Here is a 17,177-nt window from a genome sequence, read left to right on the forward strand (position 1 = left end):
CCAAGCACATATATATATACTTAATGGATGGTAATTTTCATTTTAATCTCAATGTAGTGCGCGTTCAAGTGTGAATACATGTGTCTGAGCACGATCGAGGTCACATGAGGGAGTATAGATTAAGATCAATATCAACATTGGTTATAAAGGGCGAAAGGATTTCACATCAATATATAACTCTACTAGCGGAGTGATAAAATAATTTGTGCCCTTTCTCATGAAATAATTTGGGGAAAGGTAAAGAATAATTTAAGACATTTTGGAACACTACTGATATATATAATCACTGGATGATTTCACCTACGAATTTATTGATGCCTCGTTTGCCTAAAACTTACACCCTTTGATGCCTTTACCGATCGCACATGTCACTAGTAGAAATTGTTGCGAACAGCCGGCTTGGTGGTGGATAGGGATACATGCGTACGCAGTACAACACGATCATAGAGGGTCACTCAGTGTTCTGAATCATGGAGTATCACTCAGCATGTGACAGTTGCTCTAATCTATCTGACGATCCAGTTTTGATTATTGTTACAAGTGGACAGGATCTAGGGCATTTCATGCTATCCGGGGTCGTTAGTTTTTATATAATTACTACTGGGCTTGATCTTATAGTTTTGGATATGAAGTACTGAACTCGGGGTTTGTGTTATCAAATACACATGAGGCTTTATTTCACTTAAACTAGAACATTTTTTATGGAGCTATGTTTTATGTTTGGGGAGTTTCCTCGGATCTATAGATGACTGAACACCACCTACAGAAAAAAAAAAAAGAAAACCAAAGTATAATTTTTGCCATACTTTAACCTCTAACCGGCCCTTAGATAAATCCTGCTAAAACATTTATGATAGAAATACATTACAAATACATTGAACTCCTATATTAGCCGCCTGCTACAACAGCAAGTCCGTCATAAACACGCCTTCTCACATCTACAAAGCTCCCCTTGCCCTTCCCCCTCTTTAGCATACCGCCACCTCCGTCCTCGATGATAACATTTCCTACGCCACCTTTCCTCACTGCCACCACTCCATCAATTAATAAGGTTCCCTCTCCCCGGAATTCCGCTGTAAGCCCATCATCCAGCAGCACTCGTCTTAAGTCCGCAAGACGGATATCGCCAACATGGATAGGCTGCGCAACGCTTCTTGTCGCAGCGGCGAGGACTGGAGGAAGTACATCAAGCACCAGGTTTTGTGCCTTCTTTTCGCCTTCAGCGTCAGGGGACGCCTCAGTCTTCAATTTCTTCATTCCTCGCTCTTCCGCGTCCGTGGAGCCGGCTTTGCTATCTTCTGCACGCATGAGATGGCCGACAACATGAACGACTCCCAAACCGCGTACGTTCTGCCATTTGAGACCACGGACTAGGTTTTCAGAGAGCTTTACAGTCCAGGCGTTGGTGTCTACACTAGCATTGACCTTTATGCCGATAGATGGCATGTATACATCCGTTCCAGTCGTACTATCCCCGCGGCCTGCGATGCCACGACCGCTAAGGAGATGTCTACAGTCGTTGCCGAGCGATTTGGTCTCCACTTCCCGGCCGCCAATAAGTATGAGTTTCCGGGGTTTGATGAGTGGTAGCAACATGCGAAGGGAACGCGAGTCATGGAGGCCGGAGAAGTCAATAAAGGCGACGCGGACTCTCATTTCGACCTCAACCGTAGCAAATGTGACTTTACTTGGCATAGTCAATAGCGCTTCCTCATCTTCGCCATCATCTTCCTCCGGCTCATCTTCTTCTGGTTCACCGTCGTCGGGTTCGTAGCCGTCGTCATCGCCGCCGCCGCCTGCAGTCCCCTTCTTGAATTTGCCCATTCTTCTTTTCTTCCCAGCATCTGCGGCGCCTCGTGATAGACGCCTTGCGGCTGTGCCGGCCTTCTGCTCCTCGTCCCATTTTCTTTTCTTTCCCATAACGCGCTCCTCTTTCGCGTCTACTTCGTCGATGGCATCTTCTTCAGCCTTTTCTTCGGCGCGCATGTATTCCTCTGCTCGTACAACCTCGCCGTACTCGTCGACCCTTCTTCGCCGCATCACGAAGGGGAACATGCGGTTACGGCCTTTTGCACCGCGGACGTCGTAGTCATATACATTGTTGCCTCGGAGGAGGATATTGACTCCAATTTCGACCTTTCTGCCTGCATACCCTGCTGGATTGGCACCGCCGAGCATTACAGTTGCAGCGGAGATCTTCTTGCTATTGGCAGTGGTGAGAGCCTTTCCTTGTCTCTCAGAGTCAGAATCGTCGTCCGAAGAAGAGGAAGCATCATCATCATCAGCTTCAGCGGCGTTTGGCAGCCCAGACGAAGAGACGAGAGATGCATGTTGCGAGGTGAGGGCGGCTTGAGCTGCCATATGCCGTGTGTATGAGTCGAGCTCTTCGCCTTCAAGAACGACACGGTGGGAGATCTGTAGGGTTAGCTGTGTTTCCCATGTCAATAATAAGGGGTGGCCTTACGTCAACATGAGCCTTTTTTCCTTTCATGGGAATTTCTTGTCCAGCAACTGGCTTTTTCTCTTCACCGCCATACCCGGTACCTTCTTTCCATTCATCCCAGAGATCACCGGCCCAGCCAACCTTACCGTCGGCGCGCTCAGTCAAAACTACTAGGTTCTTTTCGTCGCTGGCTAGTTTAATAAGGACTTCTTTACTGAAGCCCCACCCTAAACTCGAATCTGATGCAATGATGACCCTACCACGCTCACTGCCATCGTTGAGAACTCTGGATAAATGACCCTGTGTTGAGATAAGGTTAAGGTGCGTGAAATCAAATGGCCCCGCCTTGTTGCCATCTTTGCCATTCTTATCATCGTTGTTTCCTCCTCGATTGCCTCTCTTCTCCCCACCGGCAATGGCTTCAAACTCCCTCACGACTCCTTCGTCCATCCACTCCAACATACTTCCAACAACCTGTCCTAACCTTTTGACTCGCCTTCCAGCTAGGTAAAGACCTATACCTTTCCCTTTTGCCCTTGATGAAAGCTCTGGGTCTTTCCGCCATGCGTGTTCTAGTAGATAGACAAGCTCTAATACTCTTCCCACAGAATCCGTGGGAATGAGCACAGTTCCTCCTCTCTCTAAGGCTGTCTTTCGAATAGCTGTAAGAAGCATCTCATCTCTCTTTTTTCTTCCTCCCGCAATGTTTGTGACCTCCGAGTTCTTAGAGCTACATACAAGTGCAGTAGGCCTCCCCAAAGTCTCGACAGGTACACCACCACCAGATAGGAACGCCGCAGCGCGAAGGCAGTTCTCACGGGAATGGTTCCAGTCCACAGCATAAACAATCGATTCTTGCGCCTGCTGAATCTTCCATATCGTCCCGCCTAACGTATGGCCCGCTGAATACGCCGTTATGGTAATACTCCCCAGCTTCCCACTCACGCGCGCCGCCGCCGAGTGCAGTGGTGTTGGTTGTGAGTATTTTAGTGTTATTATACGTGTGCAGTACGAATCGATCTCAGCGCTGGTTGGCGGAAGCTTCAGCGCGCCCTCTGGAAGTTCGCCGGAACTACCTGCGGGCAGAATGGCCGGTGCGCTGAAGTCCTCGGCTTTAATCGAGGGAGCAGAGGAGGTTTCTAGGAGATGGGTTGATGCTATTGGAGTGGAAAGATATAGGTCTTGTAAGAGGAGGCGACCGAGGTTGGAGACCGGAAAGGTACTGTATACGGGAATCGAGGAAAAGTTGGGTATGTGTTTACAGGCGTGGGCATATGCTCCCATGTGCGAAAGTGTCGGATGCGTGAGTAGGATCAGGTCGATGGACGGTGTATACCTAATACGAAATTCAAATCAACATTAGCTAGTTCTCCTACAAGCTTCCTCCAGGCCAATGAAGCTCACCGCTCCAGCTCCGTGAGCATTCCCACGTCAAACGTCTCATCCCAACCCACATCAACGAGGATCTTGATTCCATTGTCCAGTTCTAGCAAGCTCTGGCAAGCCGAGGAGTCTGACTGGGCCCCCAGCAGTGGTGTGAAATGGAACATTGTTTGTTGACGTTCGTGTAAGGTGGGTGGTGTTGGAACTCTGCTGGCTCACCACACACACCTCTTTGTCCAGCGAATGTTTTGAGGCTCTCAGTCGCGAAACGGTGAATGTGCAGGGTTACCCGGAACGACGCGCAAAGACCTAGTTATCACGGCACGTGCTCTAGAGATTACTACTTAACTAATAACGTACATGAATGTAAGTCATAATAATATCTCTTAATTACTTGTTGTACTCTACTCAAAATTTGATTGCCCTGTCCTGAAAACCCACTTGGGGCCGCTTTTTGATACTATTAAGGTACGTCCGTAAACTACATGCATAACACCTTGTAAGCATCCCATTCCCCAGGTGACGATCCATCCAGCATCCAAGCCCATGTCCGCACCTTCATTGCCTGCAAACATAATAGGAGAAAGACGGAAAGAAAAGGAAAACTCAAACGTTTTGTCTTCAAAACAAAGAAAGAAAACCCCCTACACCCCTTCCCCTTATTTTACACAATATTCCCCATTCCGAAAGAAAAGAAAAGAGAAAAGCCATCGTAAAGCAACAAATGTTAAGAGGATAAAAGAAAAAAACAAATAAGGAACATTCCAAATCCAGTCTACCAGACCATTTTCGCAACAGCTTCCCAACAAACTGAATTCAAATTCCTCCAATGAACTTTCTAGTAGTAGTAGAAATAGTAGTTTTAGTAGCAGTTAACAGGTAGAAAAAAGTAGACAAGATGATAAGAAACAGAGCCAACCCATTCCTTTGAAAATAATCTAACTATTCGGAATCATCTCCGCTTGCTGCCGAATCTTCATCGGGAGACCTCGCGTCTCTACCGCCTCCCCCAGCATTATGCCCTTTAACCTTCAATCTAATATGCGGTGTGCCGGAATTGCCTGCTGGAGTTCCGGTGCTAGTACCTGGGCCGGTAGATGTACCACCAGCGGAAGATCCATTCCCGATAGCGTCGAAATTCCGTTTCTCCTCGGCAAATTTAGACTCGAATTCCGCCTGCGACAATGTGAGTATTTTGTACATCAGAGGTCAATAAAAAAAAAAAGGGGGGGGGGTAACTTACCTCCATAGCATTTGCGTCTTCATAAACAATCGAGCCTTCCTCATTGTAGATTCTCGCATTATTAAACATCAACTGGAAATCTACCTTGAACCCATCCAGATCCGAATAATCACCGTTCCGGATTCTTTTCTTGATTTCATTGAACGAAATGGGCTGCTTGATGATGTGGTAGTAATCTGGGAATATTTTCTTGCTTGGCAGCTTTTCAAAAAGCTCGGACCGTAACCGTTCGGTTTCAGGTTCCTCGAGATGATGTACTGCATCGAAAATCGCTTCGCAAGCCCTTTGTAGCATCGCGCGATTCCCAGGTGTGATAGCGTCACTTGGCACATAACCTCCCTTACTGACCCGTTGCCTTTTGCGCGCTTTAGGCTCTTCGACCTCCTCTACCCGACGCTTCTCAGTATTCGGTTTCCTGCCACGCTTACCTTTTCGGGCGGTGGCTGGAGGTGTCTCTTCAACAGGTGGGGGAGTATCTGGCGGTGGTGTAGCATCATCATAATCCCCTGCCCTCTTCGCCTTATTGACCTGTCGCCTCTCGATTCTATCCCGTTTGCGTTTGACTGCATCCTCGATTGTATCGTCGTCATTATCGATCGCATCCAACCACTGCTCCTCCGTCAACCCATCGTCGTAATTCGTGATTTTCCTCTCTCTTGCACCACGACCGACGGGACCCTGGGGCTCTTCAATCGGGAGGACATCATCATGGAGATAAATATCTGGCAGTTCACTCTCCTCATATAAACGCCCAAGGGGTTTACCTTCACCATATGGTGAGTCACGTTTCCTTTCATCGTCCATCCTCTTGAATAGAACCAATTCATCGTCAGTTCTTGCACAGATCTCGTTCAGCTCGTCATCGTCAAACTCCTCGTTTGCAATAGCATCGGTGGTATCAGCTTCCAACATGACACGAAGAAGCGCGTCTCGCTCTTCATTGGTGGATTTGTTGTCGAATTTTCCTGCTTGAATGACTTTACCATCGATGTCGAGTTTGTATTGAGCACGTTCGAGAATACGTTCTTCCACGGAGTTGGAAGTGATGAGACGAAGGATACGAACTTCGTTCTTTTGACCGATACGATGCGCACGATCCTGGGCTTGCAAATCTTGATGCGGATTCCAATCAGAGTCGTAAATGATGACAGTATCAGCGGTCTGCAAATTGAGACCCAAACCACCAGCGCGAGTTGACAACAAAAAGATGAAGTATGGGGAGTCCGGAGCATTGAACTCCTTCAATAACTGAGAACGATCGTCGGCCTTGGTTGAACCGTCCAAACGCAGATAACGGAAACCGCGAAGATGTAAGAAATCTTCCATGATATTCATGATCTGAGTCATCTGGAAGAACATCAAGACTCTGTGCTTCGTTGCGAAAAATTTGGGCAATAATCGATCGAGCAACTCGAACTTTCCTGCTGTACGCCATAAACAATCGTTGTTGATCTTGGCCGGGTTTACCGCACTCTCTACTTCCTCAAACACGAACGGATGATTACACAGCTTACGAAGCTGCATGATCATGTTACTGAGGCCCTTGACGCCCATTTTCCTTTGCTAAAGTTAGTAACAGTTCGAAGGAAACGACTGTAATTAAAGATACATACCCGCCCTTCTCTGCATCATTAACGTAAAGTATACCATTATTCATCATTTGTTGGTATAGTTTTTGCTGTAGCGCAGAGAACTTGCACTTGATCACTCTCTCAACCTTCTCCGGAAGCTCCGCTTCGACATCCCTCTTCAAACGACGCAACAAGAAAGGTCTAAGAACTTTATGAAGACGGCGGATAACCAACAAAGCCTCTTCTTCGTTCAACTCCATTTTATCTTGACTACCGGTATTCGCGAATGGTGTGTTGAACCATTCATCGAAACTCTTAACGGACTTAAAGATGGTAGGGAGCACGAAATTAAGGAGGGCCCATAGCTCCGGAAGATTATTTTGTAATGGGGTACCAGTCAAGATCAAGCGATATCTGCAGTTATAATAAGTTGTCAAAGTTGCGCTAAGTTTCGACTGACTGTTCTTCATACGATGCCCTTCATCGATGATCATATAATTCCATTTGATCTTGGAGAGCAGCGGGCGATCTTTGATAATATACTCGTATGTTGTTAAGAGAACTTGCCATGTAGAATATTTAATGGCGTTTTGTTGCGTTTTTCGTACTGCGGGTGGACCCTTGTAGACGATCTTACCCACGCTTGGCGCCCACTTGTCAAACTCCAAGTTCCAATTGGTCAGGGTACTAATAACTAAGTCAATACCATCCACATCTGTAATAAGAGCGCACCATATACGCGAGTATAGCTTACCTAAGAGGGACGATAACCAAAAATGGTCCGTTCTGATTTTTCCTCTCAATCAGATAAGTGATAAGAGAGATTGTTTGAATAGTTTTACCGAGACCCATCTCGTCTGCCAAGATACCGTTCAAGTTGTTATTATATAACGAAATCATCCATTGAAGACCCTTCAACTGATAATCCTTCAGTTTGCCACCAGTCAAGATAGTCGGTTGTGTGTCTACAGTTTCTTGAATACGATGGGCGACGGCGTAGTAATCAACCTTGCCAGAATCTTCTTCCTCCTCCTCTTCGCTTTCCGGCTCCACATAGCCTTCGGGAATCCCGTACGCCTGAACGGCATCACGCTGTTGCTGTCGCACACTTGCAGCGAGAGATTGCAAGAAAGAGTCGGTTTGCCTGAGCAAATGGGTGATACGAGTATCCTTTGCTTGATCGAGCAACTTGAGATAAGCCTCCTCGTCGTTTGCCTTGAGGGCCTGGAGACGTTGCTTTGCAGTCCTTTCCATTCTCTTTTGCTCTTCCTTCTCCATGTGCTGATGGTGCTGTAACATCATGCGTCCCAGTTTTTGAGCCTTTGCTTCTCGCGCTCTGGCAGCACTCCTGATCTCCTGCCCATGTTGAATGACGCCCTGGATGTACTCAACATGTTTCCGTCTTTCTCTTTGCTCTCGTTGATCTCGCTGTTGTTTCTCCAGTTTCTCTGTAATTCGTGCTTCTCTTAGAGACTGTTTCTTCATTCTCCGGAACATGGCACGGTTCGAAGTAACCGCGAGATTATCTGCATGTACCATGGTGTTGACCATTTCCTGTCGCAACGCTCTTTGTTTTGGAAGGAGACAGAGAGCCTTGTATTCGATCAAGGCCTTTAGTTTAAGAGATTCGCTCATGCCATCCCCGCCTTTACTGGAATCGAATTCGGCAAGATTACTCGGAAGTTTTTCCAGTTCAGCCTTTCGAGCGCTGATTCGGTTATAGATCACGAGTTCTCTTTCCTCATGCAACCGCGCAACATCAATTCCCATTGGCATGATGCTTGGAATCATCAATCGTTTATCTCGCGCTCCATGCTCACCATAGCTGATATAAGGTTGCAGGTTTGTCCAAGGAGATGTGAATGTTTCATAGCCAGTCCTCTTCTTTTTGGGCGTTCCGTCGGCTTTCTCACTCTCGATTCCTTCTTTGACAAGGGCATCAACAACAGCGCTCACTGCCGCAATCCCGGTAGCTGCCTGCTCAATCCTTTGGGGATACGATGAGAATATGGCACTTTGAATGTTTGGGGGAACAGCCAGATTCTTAGAAATCATCTTGAATGCCATGATTTGATTCCTCAGTATCCCAAGTTGATCCTGCGTAAAAGTAGAATTACTTGGAAGAGTACTTGACTTCGACACAACGGAAGTGGTTGGCGTAGGAGCACCATTGGTATTGATATTATTGGACGGGTGTGGTGCGCGGTTTTGTGGAGATTCAGAGGGTCCATTGATACCCTGAGTTGATGGTGTTTGTGCAGGTTGTGATTGAACAGGTGCTCGGCCTAATAATGATGGAATTAGTATGTTCATAAGTTCACGTCTGCGACTCTATTGAACTAGAACACCATACCGTTAACCTGAGGAGCACCATTTTGCGTCGTTTGCCTTTGTTGTCGCATCTGTGAGTGCTGTGCATACTGGTTCTGTTGCTGCTGCTGTTGCATTTGATGTTGCATCTGCATTTGCAGCTGCTGGTTTTTATAAACTTGCTGCTGCTGAATCGCTTTCAATACTGATGATAAATGGGCAAACTCGGGGTTCGAATCGGTCGCGCCCTGCGCTTTCATGTTCTGCCATTTCTGTTGTCACATCGTCAAGTCAGCGCGTTCCTGACAAATGAAGATGAAAGGTAAGGGGCTGGAGAAAGGAGTATGGGCGCACCAGGTACATGGCTTGAGCCTGCTCCTTGTTAAGGTTATTAGGTAGGGCGGGTGCCATTTGAGGAGCCATCGGCATAATGCCGTTCGCAATGGAATTCATGGCGAACGACTTTTTATTTTTTTCCGTTTGCTTAAGATGAGCCGGATGCAGGATGAACAATTTAGATTATTGATGATATAGAGAAGCGCCGTGACAGGAACGCGATGGCCGCGTGTTGACACGGAGGGTTAGGGCAGTTTCGCAAGTTCAAAGAGCAAAGGAACGAAGGGGGGGGGGGGGGGAGTTTATCTGGTTGCAGTGTGATATTTGGTTGGTGGCAAGTCGCGGTTGGCGGCACCAGAGCAACAGACGGGGGTTGTTGGGATGGACGACGCGAAGCGGCTCTTTTCCGCGTCCACCTTTAAATTTTTGGGGGTGTCGGGGGGGGTGGTTGACGTTGTTGTTGTGGGAACGACGAGTGAGCGAGAGCGCGAAGGAGGAGGTGGTGGTTGCGTGTCTCGATGGGGGGCCCCGGTGCAGTGGTGCTTGCTTGGCTTTGGGGGTGGGTGGGCAAGGCAGAGCGGACTGAAGCGAAGAGAGGGAGAAAAAAAAGAAGGGGAAGAGAGAGAAGAAAAATCCAGTTATGGATGTAAGGGAAGGCGCGTACAAGCCACAGCTCTACCTACTCTGTATCGCTTGTAGGTTGTGGCAAGTAAAAAGCGTAGAGATTACAACTTATGGAGATTTTATGTTCCTTATGTAGAGGAGAAAAGCACGAGAATCTACTTGGTCATGTAGAAGCCAGACTCCTCTTATTGGGGGGGTGGGTTGAATGGCTCGTAGTGAAACCAGAGAGTGAGAAGAGACTAAGTCAGTGATGAGTGTGGGACAATCTGTATGGGGGGGTGGGAGCGAGTGACACTGAGTGTGTCTGCTTCTCAATGCTGCGTTGCCGTTGTCTCCTTGACTTTGCTTTAGGAGGTGCTTAACTCGGCCTGTTGTGGGTCGATTATTCCTGCCCGCTGCTGACTCCTTGCTCGGCTGCGTGGTTGGGGAAGGGCGGGCAGCGGTGTGGTTGTGGGTTGTGGTTGTGGCCCGGGGACAGACGGTGCAGGGTGTGGCGGCAGTGCTCACTGTTCTCGTTTGTCGCTATGGCTTTCGGCGTTGGCGGGTTTCACGGCGGTCGTCTGAACGCTTGATGCCGGAGTGTGAGTGATGCTGAACGATGCATAGCCTGAGGAGACGACAGAAATGACTATAAATACAACCGTTTTGGGCAATAAATATACCCACTTCGAGTAATAAAATTAAAAGCTAATCAGATAGCAGAAATTACTAACCGGAATTACTCAAAACACCAGCCTCGCAGTGGCGCCGCCTCAAAACTTATGAGCCCACCGTTCTCTTTAAAAAACTATTTTTCTTAAAGACCACAACCCTTGGTCCTACTTAACAGTGGACTCTTACTCGATCAGGGGCAGAATAAACAATTTGACTGCAGCTTTGAGACAAAGCGTAGGTCAGATTTTCAACCATGCATGTCGCCTTAGCAACTCGTAGACCAAGCCCCTCTATTGCCCCGCCATTTTAGTGAAGCTTCCCCTCGTTTGTTTTCTGCTCCATCATCATCTGCCCTTCACTCAATCAACATATTATCACCCTCAATTTCATCCATAAAACTCAAAATGTCTGAATACCCACTCCTTTGCCTGGGAAACCCCCTTCTTGGTACGTCTCTAAAACTTGATTTCATCCCATCGTTTCTTGAAATATGGTTCTCGGTGTAGAACTTTCCTTTAAGTATTGAATTATGGTCGATCTAACGAATGTTCGCCAAGGCGGCCTGTTTTTTTGTTGATAGACATTCAGGTCAATGGGTATGAAATTCGAATACACCTCTCTTAGATTGATCATTCAATTGACCAGTATTTTTCATAGTGATAAGGAACTTTTGGAGAGATATGGGCTTAAGTCAAACGACGCTATTCTCGCCGAGGAGAAGCATCTCGACCTCTATGATGAGATTACCACCAAGTACCATCCCAAGTACCTTGCTGGAGGAGCTGCACAGAACTCTGCTCGTGGTGCTCAAGTATGCCGTATCCTTCAAATCCCTGTCTGTGTGTAGACAATTAATACTTTGCGGATAATAGTACGCCCTTCCACCTAAATCGGTCGTGTACGTGGGCTGCATCGGAAAGGATGCTTTTGGCGAACAGCTTACAAACGCCTGTGTGAAAGAGGGTGTCCTCACAAAGTACCGCGTTGATGAGGAGCAGCTCACTGGCCGTTGCGGTGTCATTATCACTGGCCTTGACCGCTCTATGGTCACTGACCTTGCCGCTGCCAACCACTATAAGCTCGAGCACCTCAAGTCCCCCGAGATTTGGTCATACGTTGAAAACGCGAAGATCTTCTATGTCGGTGGATATCACTTGACTGTCTGCGTTCCAGCAATTCTCGCTCTCGGAGAGCACGCTGCTGAGACAAACAAGGTTTGCATCTCAAAATCATTTCCCTCAGAAACCTATTAATAGATTCATAATAGGTTTTCAGCATGAACTTATCTGCTCCTTTCCTTCCCCAATACTTCAAGGAACAGCTTGACTCAGTGCTCCCTTACTGCGACTACTTGATCGGTAACGAATCAGAAGCCATCGCCTACGCCGAGTCCCACGGCCTGGATGTGTGTTTGCCCGCCCCTCCAATAATCACCACTACTAATAGTCCCACCCAGACCAAGGACATCACTGCGATCGCCAAGGCCATCGCAGCTCTTCCCAAGAAGAACACCTCCCGCCCCCGCACTGTTATCATCACTCAGGGAACTGAACCCACCGTTGTTGTCGTTGGTGATGCTGAACCTACCAGCTACCCAGTGAGACCTGTTGCCCCTAGCGAGATTGTTGACACCAATGGAGCAGGGTATGAATTCTTTTCACCTTTATCAGTTTATATAGTTTTATTAATGAGTTGGTAGTGATGCCTTCGCCGGTGGTTTCCTTGCCGGCCTTGTGCAAGGCGATGAGTTGAAGACTGCAGTCGACATGGGACATTGGCTTGCCAGCTGGGGAATCAGAGAGCCTGGCCCAGCGTGAGTTCCCGCGTACCTCAATTAGATTATTACAGGTTATCATCTAACATGATCAATATAGTTATCCTGCTGAGAAGAAGGTTTATTCTCAATCTGCTTAAATACGGTTTCCCTTTCATTTGTAACGCATGCAACACGAATATATATCGCATACAAAGGTCTTGATGATTAGGCGATGGTGTTTTGGGGGCTGTTTCAACACGGGTTCAACAGTTTTTTACTTCATTTTTGTGGAGTTGAACCATAGGCTGAAAGAATAAAATTATTGATGCCTATAATTTCCATGATATCAAATGAACGAGAACTAGTGAGATCGTGGATCACACGGAACCTTCTTGCGTAACTGGGAAACTTTTAGCCCAAGCCTAAAAGAAAGTATACCTCATCAACCGCTTCTAAATTTAAAAGATATCCCAAACATAAATTATCACTCGCCCGGTGAAATTAGCCTGAATACCCCAATTAGCTGAAATCAGAGGCCAGTTATTTTTTTAGGGCCTCTACAATGCAGGTACACATGTATGTCACTATATACTCGTAAATTCATGACGTTTCTGAACACGACTGCTATTGCATACCATACAAAAAAGCGCCAAATCCACCTTTTTGTATGTCATGCAATATTGGTCGTGTTCGGAAACACTATGAAATTACGAGTAGGTAGGCCAATGTAGGTACACATGTGTCTGGTTGCCCTGGCTATTTATAGATCCTTGCCTATTGCTTTATTGAAGATTATTGCTGTAGCTATACTAAACTTCCATCTCTCCTAATATTCGTTTGTAGCTAGAGAGGGAGGGGAAAAAAAAAAGAAAAAAAAAAAGAAGGGAAAAAGAGGTTGAAAGAAAAAACAGAACCAAGCCAATACGCCGTTTACGCAACAATTTGCCCTAAAGGATATTATGGGTCTCCGGGTCTCCATCCAGAGAATGAAATATTATTCCCTATCCCTGACTCTTGAAAAGACTGAAGGAGATCCATGGCTTCCAAATACTGTGCCTTGGCTATTCGGTGGTAACTCATGACCATTGTGGTGAGGACTCCCCCAACTCGCAGGAGTTCCTTGGTACGATATATAAGAACTCGGGTGCGGGGGTTGCACCTTGTCACTGCCATCAAAGAACAGGCCGGGCTGTTCGGGCATGGCAGGCAACACAGGAGATTTATTGTTTTGGGGAAGCATCCAATCCGGGGACCCTGAAACCGCAGTAACGATATTAGGGGAGTTCATACCGGCGGTAGTGATTTGGGGTTGCTTCTGAGAATGTGTCGGCGTAGTAGGAAGCTCCTGTGAATGGGCCGAGGAATAGTGAGGTGGTTGATGTGTCGCTGTAAAGTTTTGCACAATGGCAGCGAGGTCTTTTGCAGTGTAGAGATTTGTCGGTGTCGACACTATTGGCGATTTTCTCATTGGGTTGAGAATTGGCTCGGGGGTCTTCATTCTCGGCATTTCGGGAATGCCATCGTGGCGTTCGTGATCTTTGCTATCTCTGCGAGCAGCCGCACGACGCCGCGCTTCCTTCTTCTTTCTTCTGCCGGAGAATAGGATTTCTTCGTCATCTTCAGATGAGGGGTCTTCGCGTGGGCCCACTAGAGAGTCGACCATTCTATTCATGATACTCATGGTTTCAGAGCCTGCGGTGGACTCAATGATGCTTGTGCCGCCATGCGCAAGGACACTTTCGGCGGCACGGGGGACGTCATTCTCGTCGTCTGAGTATTCGTCTTCACGGGATTGGAATGTGTTTTTGTGTGGGATGTTGGAGATATCGGGGGTCCCCATCCTTTCATAAGTGGGTGGGACCGCCGAGGTTCGGTAGAGAGAGTTCATTCCTATAGATGGAGTGCTAGTGAGAATACCGTCTTCTTGGTAGGTTATTGTTCCATTAACTACGGTGATTGGAACATTCTAAACGAATGATAGGTATTAGTAACACTATTACTGTATTTTGCCAATCCCAGAGAAATTTACCTCTTCTCTACATAGCTGACCCCCGTCTTCAAGCAGGAATAATATCCTTGCAAGCATTTCTTCGTTAGGATGTGCATGTGCTTGCGACGTTGATTCATTTTCCCAATTGAGTTTCTTTGCCCCATTGATCGCATCAAAGGGTAGAAATCCAATAGTATCATCATCCTCTTCCAGAAGATATTCCAAATGATGCAAACGCTCAACTGGAAATGTTGCCGCAAGAAGGGATAACGTGTTTGCATATGTTTGCCAAAGCTGTTTAATCAAAACAGACATGGACGTATCAGCCAATTGGTCAGTGAGAGTCTGATGGCACACCCGTAACCAGGTCGAATATAACCTCAGTCCAGGAAGCATGCGTCTGCCTACTGCCGAGACATTTTGGGCATCGTTATCCGTTTTATCACCCACTGCACGCTCAAGCTCAGGCTGGAAGACTTGGTGGAGAGTAGTGAATGTAGTAATATTTAAGCGTAGAAAACTAGCATGGGCACGAGCAAACCCACGTTCTGAATGATTTGTTAGGCATGAACGGCTAGTTTCTCGGAGATTGAGTATCTCACCTTTTGACCTCTCTGCTGCATAGAACTGGGCAGCGATGTTAATAAGAACAAGCTTGCTCAACATGCCATTCGACAATGTACGCTCTTTCAAGTCAAGAGCAAGCTGCGTCAGCATCTCGCTTTCCAGCGCTTCATATTCCGAGAACCTAACATAAGTGTTCAGCATATATAGTCTTCTTGTTATTTCAGGCAGCAAGATATCTTACTCTTTCCCGATAAAACATTTCGCATGAAGTCTCACAAACAGCGCAATTAGTTCACAAACCGCTTGTTCCTCTTTCCTCACCAGATTGGTTCCCAAGTTCCCAGCCTTATGAGCTTTAAGAACCTTCCTGAACCCCAACCCCAGGTTGTCGCCCGCCTCAGGAAACGGTTCCGCAACAGAGAGTGCGCGGTAAAGATGATAGGTTGCCGAAAGATTCGACCCCTCATTCAAAGCTATGACAGCAAGCTGGTTGTGCGGCGACCCAGACGAAGGCACAAGCTTCTTTGCGAGCGTATAATACCCCGTTGCCGGGCCCCAGTTCTTTGGGCCTGTAGAGGGCGCCTCTCTGTACCGCGACAGGTCACCCAGGAACACGAGAGTGCGATGGCACGAGCGGATCACGTTGTTCTTGGTATCGATATCACAGCTGCCGGCGGGTGCGTCCGAGGGGATATCGACAGCAGGAAGGTTAGCCACATGTCCGGACCTGAACAAGGAAACCCCATGGCACGTACTGGAAAGACGGAACTTCCGGACCACCCAGTCCAGCTCCAGCACACGGTAGTGTGAGACCAGGCGCTGAATGAAGCCGCGATAGAAGCGGGAGGCCTGCTTGATGAAGTTGATGTATGCGGTCTGCAGCTTGCGCAGCTCCACGGGCTTCTTCATCCCATTCGCCTCTCGGAACTATATGTAGGAGGAAACATTCGGGGTAAGAATTGTTTTTTTTTTGAGCAATCTGGTTTTTGAGCGCTAGCTTTCTAACCTGGTTTAGGATATTCCTGTATCGTTCAATGATCTTATGGTGTTTGTTCCAGATACGACCCTCGACATCCTGCTCGAGCGCAAAGCGTAGGTCGACAAAGACAATGTTTACATATGCTTCGCGCAATCTGGGGTTGAATTTTACACTCAAAACATCAATGACCAAAGTTCTCTCTACCTAAGGATAATTTTTCAAAGGACGAACTGAACAACGTACTGTGATACTGCATGCTCGAGATTACGACCTGCATCCTGGTCCTGAAAGATAGCTGCTAGCTCCTTCTCCCAGCGGAGAGCTGCCCTACAAGCACTAAGTTTCTAGCTGCACACTTTTTTTTCTCTCTCTCGACGCGAAGGGGGGTTGTGGGGTGAGGTAGAGGGAGCAGATAGAGGGAGAGGTTCGCAAGTGTGCGCGCAGAGAAACGAATCATTTTCGTTATACACACCTCCAAAGAGCGTCTGCCATGGATATATTTTTTTTTCTCTCTTTCTTCTCTTTTTGCGATTATTATAGCGACTCTTCTTGTTGTCGTTTTTCACTAGAGCTTCCACAGCTGAATACTGAGGTGGTTAAAAAAAAAAAAAAAATGCCCACTATGTTATTTTGGTGGGAAGCAGATCAGCGGTCTGGATGGCCCATCCTGTTAACGTGGGAATTTTTGTGGGAAAGATACGGATACGGAGGGAGCGGGAGAGTGACGACTGCTTGTGCAGGCACCACCAACCCTCGTCCTACCCAACCAACGGCCAACAATTCAAAGGTGTCGGAAGCTTTTTGGGCCCTGGCTTGGCCCTCTTGGCATGCAGTACCTGGCCGGGCCTACATACCTACTACATACTCCTACATACATACCATTTAATTGGGATCCTCGAGATCGGAATGCCTAATTAGGAATTTGTAAGGCAAGAAGGGGGGGGCGAGACCAGAGATTTGAATAATAACCAACTAACTACTTGTGTGTTAATACTAAAGTTCTTCCGACAAACAGCCGGTCACATATTATCACTCACTTTGACTGCTACCATTCATCCAAGTACTCAGACTCCCATTTGACCATTCAGCATTCATACAGTGGATGGCTTCCCGTAGTCGTCCTGGATGTAGCCAGGAGATAGTTCCAGACTTTGAAAGATGGTTTTCTAACCCGTAAATAAGCCATTAGTCTCACCTTCCAGCAAGGTCATAGATCAATGTCTAAGAATGGAGCGGAGAGTGATATGGGAATTAACTATTAATCGGGGATCGCAGTTATTATGGTATGGGCGTAAAGATATAATAAAGCCTCCCTCTGCAT

General features: G+C 47.2%; 4 protein-coding genes across 4 annotated transcripts; 1 reads left to right on the forward strand and 3 right to left on the reverse strand.

Annotated features, from left to right (window-relative positions):
• Nucleotides 1-888: 888 nt before the first annotated feature.
• H6S33_009202 (uncharacterized protein) lies at nucleotides 889-3,993 on the reverse strand (the record flags this gene model as incomplete). The annotated part of the gene is made up of 3 exons (XM_044840571.1): nucleotides 889-2,415; nucleotides 2,465-3,779; nucleotides 3,848-3,993. 3 exons carry the CDS (start codon nucleotides 3,991-3,993, stop codon nucleotides 889-891), a joined length of 2,988 nt encoding a protein of 995 aa, XP_044698017.1.
• Nucleotides 3,994-4,768: 775 nt separating this feature from the next.
• Nucleotides 4,769-9,403, reverse strand: H6S33_009203 (uncharacterized protein; the record flags this gene model as incomplete). Its single annotated transcript, XM_044840572.1, has 6 exons — nucleotides 4,769-5,002; nucleotides 5,070-6,627; nucleotides 6,683-7,327; nucleotides 7,395-8,925; nucleotides 8,994-9,222; nucleotides 9,305-9,403. The coding sequence occupies 6 exons, from the start codon at nucleotides 9,401-9,403 to the stop codon at nucleotides 4,769-4,771; spliced, it is 4,296 nt and encodes a 1,431-aa protein (XP_044698018.1).
• A 1,565-nt stretch (nucleotides 9,404-10,968) lies between these two features.
• H6S33_009204 (uncharacterized protein) lies at nucleotides 10,969-12,478 on the forward strand (the record flags this gene model as incomplete). The annotated part of the gene is made up of 8 exons (XM_044840573.1): nucleotides 10,969-11,011; nucleotides 11,145-11,160; nucleotides 11,222-11,375; nucleotides 11,437-11,778; nucleotides 11,832-11,969; nucleotides 12,021-12,208; nucleotides 12,264-12,377; nucleotides 12,439-12,478. The coding sequence occupies 8 exons, from the start codon at nucleotides 10,969-10,971 to the stop codon at nucleotides 12,476-12,478; spliced, it is 1,035 nt and encodes a 344-aa protein (XP_044698019.1).
• An 836-nt stretch (nucleotides 12,479-13,314) lies between these two features.
• On the reverse strand, nucleotides 13,315-16,348 carry H6S33_009205 (uncharacterized protein; the record flags this gene model as incomplete). The annotated part of the gene is made up of 7 exons (XM_044840574.1): nucleotides 13,315-14,286; nucleotides 14,350-14,858; nucleotides 14,913-15,058; nucleotides 15,119-15,804; nucleotides 15,884-16,010; nucleotides 16,100-16,183; nucleotides 16,329-16,348. The coding sequence occupies 7 exons, from the start codon at nucleotides 16,346-16,348 to the stop codon at nucleotides 13,315-13,317; spliced, it is 2,544 nt and encodes an 847-aa protein (XP_044698020.1).
• Nucleotides 16,349-17,177: the final 829 nt, after the last annotated feature.

The sequence above is a fragment of the Morchella sextelata genome (genome assembly GCF_020137385.1).
Source record: "Morchella sextelata strain SCLS chromosome Unknown scls_3, whole genome shotgun sequence".
Lineage (NCBI taxonomy): Eukaryota > Fungi > Ascomycota > Pezizomycetes > Pezizales > Morchellaceae > Morchella > Morchella sextelata.